The sequence below is a fragment of the Vulpes lagopus genome, chromosome 24 (genome assembly GCF_018345385.1).
Source record: "Vulpes lagopus strain Blue_001 chromosome 24, ASM1834538v1, whole genome shotgun sequence".
NCBI classification, from domain to species: domain Eukaryota; kingdom Metazoa; phylum Chordata; class Mammalia; order Carnivora; family Canidae; genus Vulpes; species Vulpes lagopus.
Window position 1 is genome coordinate 18,312,411 of NC_054847.1, and position 10,202 is coordinate 18,322,612.

At 38.7% G+C, this 10,202-nt stretch overlaps 1 protein-coding gene across 1 annotated transcript in view; it reads left to right on the forward strand.

Moving 5' to 3' along the window:
• UBXN4 (UBX domain protein 4) overlaps nt 1-9,727 on the forward strand; it is a 46,885-nt gene extending 37,158 nt beyond the window's left edge. The window contains exons 10-13 of the mRNA XM_041739464.1: nt 1,936-2,038; nt 4,493-4,624; nt 6,299-6,498; nt 9,058-9,727. Of these exons, the coding sequence (XP_041595398.1) occupies nt 1,936-2,038; nt 4,493-4,624; nt 6,299-6,498; nt 9,058-9,196 (574 nt within the window). The 3' untranslated portion in view covers nt 9,197-9,727. The remainder of the gene's footprint in view (nt 1-1,935; nt 2,039-4,492; nt 4,625-6,298; nt 6,499-9,057) is intronic.
• Nucleotides 9,728-10,202: the final 475 nt, after the last annotated feature.

The window sequence follows — 10,202 nt, forward strand, 5'->3', positions numbered from 1 at the left end:
ACTATATGTTAATTAAATTAAATTTAAATAAAAAATTAAAACCTTAAAAAAAAAAACCATGTATTTATGATGGAGAAAGAATAGGCTCTTTAATAAATGGTGCTTGGACACATCCAGAAAGAATGATTTTGAACCATTCTCTCACACCATATTAAAAATTAACTGAGGGGACGCCTGGGTGCCTCAGTGGTTTGGCACCTGCCTTTGGTCCACAGCATGATCCTGGAGTCCCCATTGAGTCCTACAGCGGGCTCCCTGCATGGAGCCTGCTTCTCCCTCTGCCTATGTCTCTGCCCCCCCCCCCCTCTGTGTTTCTCATGAATAAATAAAATCTTTAAAAAAGATTAAAATAAAATCTTTTTTTAAGTTAAATAAATAAATAAAAATTAACTGAGAATGGATCATCTACTTCAAATGTAAAAGTTAAAATTATAAACTTTTAGAAAAAATGAGAAAATCTTGTGATCTTGGAAAAGGGAATGATTCTTAAACATGACACCAAAAGCACAAGCAACAAAAGAAAGGAGTAGAGAAGTTGGACTTCATCAAAATTAAATTAAAAACTTTGTGTCCCCCCCCCCCCCCAAGATTTTATTTATTTATTCATGAGAGACACAGAGGAAGAGACATAGGCAGAGGGAGAAGCAGGCTCCCTGTGGGAGTCAGTCCCAGGATCCCGGGATCATGACTTGAGCCAAAGGCAGATTCTTAACCACTGAGCTACCCAGGTGCCCCTAAAAACTTGAAGGGAAAAGAAATGTTGGGAAATATCAGGAAGGGAGACAGAACATAAAGACACCTAACTCTGGGAAATGAACTAGGGGTGGTGGAAGGGGAGGAGGGCGGGTGTTGGAGGGGAATGGGTGATGGGCACTGAAGCGGACACTTGACGGGATGTATGTTGGTAAATTGAACACCAATAAAAATTAATTTAAAAATAAAAAAAAACAAAAAAAACAAAGGACATTATCAAGAAAGTGAAAAGATAGCCACCAGAATTTGAGAAGATAATTGCAAACCATATATCTGATAAGAGACCTGTATCTAGAATACAAAAGAAGTCATTTTTAATAACTTTATAAAAAGCCAACAACCCAGTTTAAGTATAGGAAAAGGATTTGAATAGACATTTCTCCAGAGAAGATCTGCAAATGGTCAGTAAGCCGTATAAAATGATGCTCAAGGAAAATTAAAATCACAATGAGATACTGTTTAATGCCCTCCAGGATGCCTAAATTTAAAGAAGGAACAACAGATCTTGGCAAGGATGTGGACACTTTGGAACCCTTCTGTGTACCACTTAATGGGATTATAAATACTGAATTATTCCGCAATTAAAAGGAATGAAGTGGTGACACATACTACAACATGGTTGAACCTTGAGAATATAGTGCTGCATGAAAACCAGTTACCAGAAAGTCACACATTCTATGTCCCATTGTATGAAATGCCTGAAATAGGCAAATTCATAGAGGCAGACAGTAGATTAGTGCTTACCAAAGGACTAGGTGAGGGAGGAGTAGGGAGCAATTGCTGATTGATTCAGGGTTTCTTTTTAGGGTGATGGGAATGTTTTGGAATTAAAAAGTGATGGTTGCACAACTATGACTATAATAAAAACCAATAAATTAATTGTATGCTTTAAAAGAGTGAACTAAAATTCACTTGGTGAAGCATGCAACTCTTGATCTTGATGTTGTGAGTTTGAGGGCCACGTTGGATGTAGGCATTACTTGAAAATAAAACACTCTAAAAAATAAATAGAAGAGTGGATTTTATGCTATGTAAATTATATCTTGATAAAGCTATTATTAAAAAATAATAAATGAAGAGGTCTGACATTGTGGGGGAAAACCTACTTTCACTTCCATTTTCTCTTTTAGTGATACTGTTTGAGAATACGTAAGATGTCGATTTTAAATTTCTTTTTTATAGCACTGTTGCAAGAATCCAGTTTCGTCTCCCTGATGGTTCTTCCTTTACAAATCAGTTCCCTTCTGATGCTCCTCTAGAAGAAGCAAGGCAGTTTGCTGCACAGGTAAATTTATGTCTTGTCTTGATTGTAGTAAAAGTAGATGAATAAATGGGTTACTAAAATGTAGGAGGGGAAAATGTCCAAACATGATGTGTGGAGTGTAAGCTATGACTTATCTCCAGAAGGGAAGCACCAGACACCTCTGGGGTGTTGTGGAGCTTCCATCAGGTATTAGTGCCATATAGGAAAAGCATATCTGTTTGTTGCACAAAAATAGGGATTTGCAGTAGGCTTTGGAAAACTTTCTGCTTTTGCAAATGATTTTTCCAAAGATCTAATCTGAGGAAGTTGTCACCTGTAAAAAGATGCAGTTTTTCTTCCTTTCTCTTCACATTTTCTGTAGGTCACTTTGGGGCTTGCCATTTTCCTGCCATCTGCCAGGTGGCCAAACCTAAAGATCAGTAATCATTATTTGGTAATAAGTATCCTCAGGAATTTACTTCCGGAATTTGGCCTTAATTCTGAGTAGATGTGAAATTTTATATCTTAGAAAATAAGATACGAGTAATTTCCAGTTACACATGACCCTTGAACAGTGTGGGTATTAAGGGTTGCCAACCCCCTGCATAGTCAAAAATCCATGTATATCTTATACCGTATGCAAAAACTGAACCATACTAGTAACCTACGGTTGACCAGGAGTGTTACCAATAACCGTCAAACACGTTTTGTATGTTATGTGTATTATGTATTGTATTCTTACAATAAAGTTAGCCAAACAAAAGAGAATGTTAGAAAAATCTTAAAGAAGAGAACTTACAGTTAGAGTGCTGTACTATAAAAAAATCCATGTCTTTGGGGGCCCACACAGTTCACACCCATGTTGTTCATGGGTCAAATGTAGTTTTTATTCTCTGATTGAGTCCTTTTCAAAATGGAATATAGGCATTAGGTGTCCTTTAGGATCTAGGCTCATCGTATGCCCTACTCTTTGTTTCATGTAGCTTTTCAAGGTTAAAAGTAGGATTCAGATTTTTCCCCTTGACCTCATTTCCCTATTTAGTCTGCTGTCTCACTTACGGATCCTGAGAAGACACCTAAAAAACTGTCTGCCTTCCTCCACTGGTCAGTTAAGCTGTGCAATGTAAAAACATTTTTAAAAACTCTTTTTCCCTAATCTTACAGTGGAACCAACCCCCAGTAGCTCTTTTATTCTTCTTTTGCCTTGGAGTCCCACTTGGGGCCTCCCAAAAGGGAGTACTTACTCCTGGCCTGAGTCTTACCACTTCTGCCACAGGTAAGTGAAGAGGGAGCCACCTGAGACAAAAAATCTTTGCATCAGTCCTATTAGAACTTTATCTCAGTAATCTAATTTTTGTGTTTTTTATGTCCTCATGTTAGAGTGAGAACAATGAGAGATAAATATATGACCTCCAGTAGAAGAAAAAAGTTACAAAAAACAAAAGTGTTAGTCTGTTTCTTTGGAATCTTCTAGGGAGAGAGAAACAGTTGTCTTAGATTTTACAAGTATAGGTGACTTAAAATCATGAAAGTGACCATGTTGCTGCCCAGTGTAGGTTCCTGGATTTGGGATTGTGGGTGTAGCATGGATTGACTACGGACCATTTATTTTTTTGAGACAAGGAAGACATGTAACACCTAATGCTATATACATATGAGGAAAGTTCTGGACTATTCCAGATTTTTAATAGGCAATGCCTGTAATCCAAATGTGTATCAGAGAGATAGTAATGTAAGTTTGCCAAAGTATAGTGAAAACCAATGGCAAACTGCAGGGATATTTAAAAGATATATAACTGTTCATTTTTATTCAGTTTATTTAGATGGTTTTAGGAACTATATTCTTGCTACTTTGTGGTCATTTTTGAGTTATAAAAACTTTTAGGTAATATTTGGATTTGATAGCTTTGAGCTACTTTTTTTTTTTTTAATAATTTTTATTTACTTATGATAGTCACAGAGAGAGAGAGAGAGAGAGAGGCAGAGACACAGGCAGAGGGAGAAGCAGGCTCCATGCATCGGGAGCCCGATGTGGGATTCGATCCCGGGTCTCCAGGATCGCGCCCTGGGCCAAAGGCAGGCGCCAAACCGCTGCGCCACCCAGGGATCCCGCTTTGAGCTACTTTTTGAAGCACAAAGTTTTTATAAAGGTTTTGTGAGTTTACATTTGAATGAACTTTTTTTTAAGATCTTATTTATTTGAGAGAGAGAAAGCATGAACACACTGAGGGGGGGGAGGGAGAGGGAGAGAGAATCTGAAGCAGAGTCTGCACTGAGCAGGGCCTGACACAGGGCTCCATCTCACAACCCTGAGATTCACAACCTGAGTGAAACTAAGAGTCAGATGCTTAACTGAGCCACTCAGTTGCCCCTGAATGAACTTTAAAATTAAGGCAGTTTAAATTAAAGCAGTCATTTTAGATGCATTTGGGTGTATAATATCTTACTTTAAAAAGGCATTTTTGTAAAGTTTTAAAACTTATTGTTATATTACAGACTGTTGGCAACACTTATGGTAATTTTTCACTAGCAACTATGTTTCCTCGGAGGGAATTTACCAAAGAAGATTATAAAAAGAAATTACTGGATTTGGAACTTGCCCCAAGTGCTTCAGTGGTACTGTTGCCAGTATGTATATATGCTTTTTTTCTATCTTTATTGTCCTGTTTGTTCTACTCTTGATCATATCTTTTTCTTTTTCTTTTTTTTTTTAAGATTTTATTTATTTATTCATGAGAGGCAAAGGGAGGAGCAGACTCCTCACTGGGAGCCTGATGTGGGACTCCATGAGCCAGAAGCAGAGCCTCAACCACTAAGCCATCCAGGCGCCCCCTACTTTTGATCATATCTTGTAATTAGCGGAAGGGAAGGCCAAACATGTACTGTGGGTAAATTCAAATTGTCCAAAAATGCTAGGTTAACTTATTGTTCCATTATCCTGTGTTTTATATTTGTATTGCTAATGAGGCACTAAAGTATTTTAATTTTTACCTTTTATTCTAACCTCTTTTGATGCACAAAGATGACCAGTAGGAGAAGAAAATAAGAAATATACAGTATTGGTCTAATGTATAGATTTAGTATTTTATTTATGTATGACCCTACTGTTTACCAAGTATTTATTTTTTAGAAAGATTTTATTTATTTATTCACGAGAGGCAGAGACCTAGGCAGAGGGAGTAGCAGGCTCCCTGCGGGGAGCCCGATGTGGGACTCAGTCCCGGACCCCCAGATCACAACCTGAGCCAAAGGCAGACACTCAACTGCTGAGCCACCTAGGTGTCCCTTTACCAATTTTTTTTTAAAAGATCTATTTATTTATTCATGATAGACACAGAGAGAGAGAGAGAGAGAGGCAGAGACACAGGCAGAGGGAGGAGCAGGCTCCATGCAGGGAGCCCGATGAGGGACTCGATCCCGGGACTCCAGGATCGCGCCCTGGGCCAAAGGCAGGCACCAAACCGCTGAGCCACCCAGAGATTCCCCCTTTTACCAACTTTTTAAAAGAGATTTCATTTTAACATAAAAATAACATTAATTTTTAATCATATTAATCATATTTGATCCTCATAACAGTATTTTAATCTCTCATGAAGAGGCTCAGAAAGTTTAAGTGACTTTGCGAAGATATCTCCTAAATGCCAGGGATGGTAGGAGAGCCTAGGTCTTCTATATTTTGATTAGGATAGTTTTCATGGTTCTGAAGTAGAGCTCCATCTAAAACAATTAGCCTTCCAGTAATCAGGACTAACTTGTATTCACTGAGGTTTTGAAACCTTTCCCTGTTTTTTAATCAGCAAGGAAGACTTCCCTTACTGAAGTTGTTAAATTTCATTAAGAGTTCAGTTCTTTTAAAAATAATTGGTTCATTTCACCAAGATCTACTTTCTAGTTTTAGTGTTCTGCTTACTCCTTTATTTTTTTTTTTTTTAAGATTTTATTTATTTATTCATAGAGAGGCAGAGACACAGGCAGAGGGAGATGCAGGCTCCATACAGGGAGCCCGACCTGGGACCCGATCCCGGGACCCCAGGATCACACCCCAGGCCGCAGGCAGCACCAAACCGCTGCGCCACCCGGGCTGCCCTACTTACTCCTTTAAAAAACCACTCATGGAGTTCCCAGAAGTTTATGTAAAATATACACCCCAAAAAACAGCAGAAGATGGTCATTTTACCTTCCTTCAGTAAACTAAAGTTGGTAGGATTTTGTTTCACAGATAAAAGATTCATCTAGAACTGGAGTGTGGTGATGTGATTGGGCTCATGTAGCCATTGTTGTGATTTATTTCTTAATTTTTAGGCAGGAAGACCAACTACATCCATGGTACATTCTTCCAGTGGAGACTTTTGGACATTATTGGGGACAGTCCTTTACCCATTCCTTGCCATCTGGAGATTGATTAGCAACTTCCTATTTAGTAACCCTCCTGCACAGACCTCTGTGAGAGCAGCAGCAGCAGAGTCCTCAAACCTTGCATCATCTAGCAACTCAGAAAAAAGGTATGTTTGTGTTTTCCCCATCTGCAGGATGTGTTAGTAATGCCCAATACCTTATTCAAAATGAGTATTTTTGTTATAAGTACTTTGCTGTCTTTCTATATAAGGGAAAAAACTTAAATGTTCTGATTCTGAAGTTTTACTTTATTATCTTTCCTGAGAAGCTCACTACCTCAGTTTTCTCAGCCACTTTTTTTTTTTTAAAGATTTAATTTAGGGATCCCTGGGTGGCGCAGCGGTTTGGCGCCTGCCTTTGGCCCAGGGCGCGATCCTGGAGACCCGGGATCGAATCCCACATCGGGCTCCTGGTGCATGGAGCCTGCTTCTCCCTCTGCCTGTGTCTCTGCCTCTCTCTATCTCTCTGTGACTATCATAAATAAAATTAAAAAAAAAATTAAAAAAAAAAAATTTAAAAAAAAAAAAAAATAAAAAAATAAAGATTTAATTTATATATTCATGAGAGACACAGAGGCAGAGACATAGAGGGAGAAGCAGGCTCCCTGCAAGGAGCCCAGTGTAGGACTTGATCCTGGATCCCAGGATCACACCCTGACCTGAAGGCAGACACTCAACCACTGAACCACCCAGGCATCCCTCTCAGCCATCTTTCTAAAACCTACTTCACAGAAACCAACTTTACCTCTGCTGGTTTTATTATTTCATTTGTTGATTTCTCCTTATACTATGACTATAAAGGCAGATTTATTTTTCCAGGTCTAAATAGTAGTATCTTTCTTGCTAATCATGTTTTGTCCAATAAGCTATTTCATTTCATTTAATTAATTTTTCACAATCATCTTGCATACATGTTTTTGGGTGTCATTGTGCTTTAGATAATTTTAACCCCTGGTGGTTCTTTGATCTGCTTCCTGTCTTCTGTGGGTCATTCAGAGGAGGACTAAACTAAGGAAACTGGATATTCACTTGAAAATGGTGCTTTCTTCAGAGTTTTATTTTAGACTTGTCCCTTAATCAAGAGGCCTCTCTTTTATTGCAGATGGTGAAGGTTAGAATGATAATTTTAAACACCAGTGACTTTAGCTCATACCTCTGTTAAGATTCTGCATATTTCAAACAGGCTACTGGAAAGTATTTTCCTGGAAGGTGGGGATCATAGCTTTTTCTAATAATTAACATGATTTATTATATACCTCTTGCTGTTGAACACTGTTAAAATTTTTTTTTTAATTTTTATTTATTTATGATAGTCACAGAGGGAGAGAGAGAGAGAGGCAGAGATACAGGCAGAGGGAGAAGCAGGCTCCATGCACCGGGAGCCTGACGTGGGATTCGATCCCGGGTCTCCAGGATCGCGCCCTGGGCCAAAGGCAGGCGCCAAACCGCTGCGCCACCCAGAGATCCCTGTTGAACACTGTTAAGCCATTAATGGTCATTATAGCAAATAACACCAATCCTGTGTGATGAGTAATGAAAATCCTTGCCTTTGTCTGCCATCAGTAAGGAGAGTCCGTAGTCCTATGTCCTGTTGACTCTGAATGAAGACTTATGTGAATATTGTGATTGGGCTGATTTAGCCTTTATCTTGGTTTCTTTTATAACTGTCCTTAGTACATTACTCAAGTGGGGATACAGGGAAATTCTTCTCTGGACTGGGAATGTCATTCAAACTAGGTCTCGTTAGTGGTGAATTTTAGAATTCTTACTGGTCAATGGATGGAAGCATTTAATTCTGAATTGCTGTTACTTAGCATAGCTTCCTGTGTGGGATTTCTTTCTTTTCTTTCTTTTTTTCCTTTTCCTTTTCCTTTTTCTTTTTTTTTCTTTTTTCTTTTTTCTTTTTTAAATTAAGAAACTATCCCAAATGTGGGGCTTGAACTCACAACCCTGAGAGCAAGAGTCGCCAGCTCTACTGACTGAGCCCACCCGGTGCCCCGCTGTGTGAGCTTTTAAAACTTCTTTCAAGTAAGGGAAGAGATCTTAGGTTGGTGTAAAGGATGAATGAATGTTTATCTTGAGGGCAAAGCTTTGTGTTCCACTGTTGATCCTCCCCACACCCCCATACCCCGCCAACCCTTGGAGAATGTATTAAAACAGCTTAAATTTCACCCCTGTTTTCCTTTCAATTTTCAGATGCTGAAAGCCTGTTTGTTCTTAATATTGTTTATAAAAATCAGTCCTTCTTAAAGATTATGAAAGGATTAAAAATTGATCATTGATGATTTCTGTAAATTAGGCTATGAATGGAGCTTGGATAAGCTCTAAGGTGCTGTGTAAGTTATACACATTTTAGTAGATATATCAAGTTTGTGTACGAAATGAAAGATTCATTTCCAGATGGCCCCACTCTCCTGAAGCGTAGAGAGTCATCAAAAGATACATGGAAATGCTGCAGTGACTGGGCTCATTTGACTTGGAGAACAATTGAAGTTAAACTGCCAAAAAACCTGTATGGACTTGTGCCGTGTTAGGAGATAACGATTATCACCCATGGACTCTCCTTAAAGTCTAGCTGCCTGTCCTGACGGAATTGTAGAAGAAACAGCTTTGATTGCTGCTGTTTTCACTTTGTCGCCTTTTCTTTTCTCCCTCTTCTTATATCAGGGACCCAGTCAGGAAAAGAGTGCTGGAGAAACGGGGGGAAGACTTTAAGAAGGAGGGGAAGATCTACAGATTGAGGACTCAAGATGACGGTGAAGATGAAAACAACACCTGGAATGGAAATTCTACTCAACAGATGTAGTGTGACAGTACAGTATGTGCAATAATCATTGTTTCCCTTATGATTTAATGCAACTAAAATTCTACTGGAGAAATGGGACTGCTTTTTTGTTTTCCAGCTGGTCTATAAAGTGTCTCTTTATTTCTGCTTAGTGAGTGGGTTAAAGTTGTTTAACTCCTCAGACAACTCAAGAGATGAAATAACTGGCCCCTAGGTCCTTGCATATATGGTAACCAACTGCTAGAAGCCTAAAAGAATCAAAAGGTCTGTCACAGCCCCCCTTTATCAGCTTTCTTATTCAGTATCTCATATACCCGTTAGCCCTAAGCGCTCAGATGACACGTTCTGTTTAGAGCTATTTTGCTCCAGGTCTCTTAAGTCCATAGAAAGTAACTGGTATGTCACTGAGTAATTTGACTCTGAGTCAGAGCATTTTTAACTAGCCAACCAGATGATAATTTATGTTTAACTTTTCTCTTTTTGCTCATCATCTGCAAGCAAAATCTTGTAGTTTTTAATCTTAAACACTGAATAAAAAATCTTTTCCAAAAATCGAAATGATCTTAGTTTTCCTTTAAATTTTGTTATACTAGCATCTCTTTGTTGCACAGGGCTCTGTTGAGGTCGTGTGTTTGTCCGCCCCACCCACCCCCGCAGTATTGCCCTGGAGCTATCTCATCTCAGAAATAGCTGTGACCACCCTACTTTAAATGTCACTGAAGGAAGTTTTCTGACATACATCGATGCTATGTTACTGTCTGTCCTAAGTCAGTGAGGCATCACTTTGTGTAATGTTATGTATAGTCCGTTCTCCTCAGATACAAAACAGTTTTTGAGTTACAACTAGTTCTCTCTCACCTTCATCCTGAAGTTTTGCTCTGGGCAATCATATTTTGAAGACCTAAGCTTACATATAGGTAGCACAAGAAATAATGGAATAAAGATAGGCTCATTTGGTTATTCTTAAGAATTATAAAGAGATTCTTAACCTGATTTATATGATACTTCGTCCCTTTGTTTTTGGTAA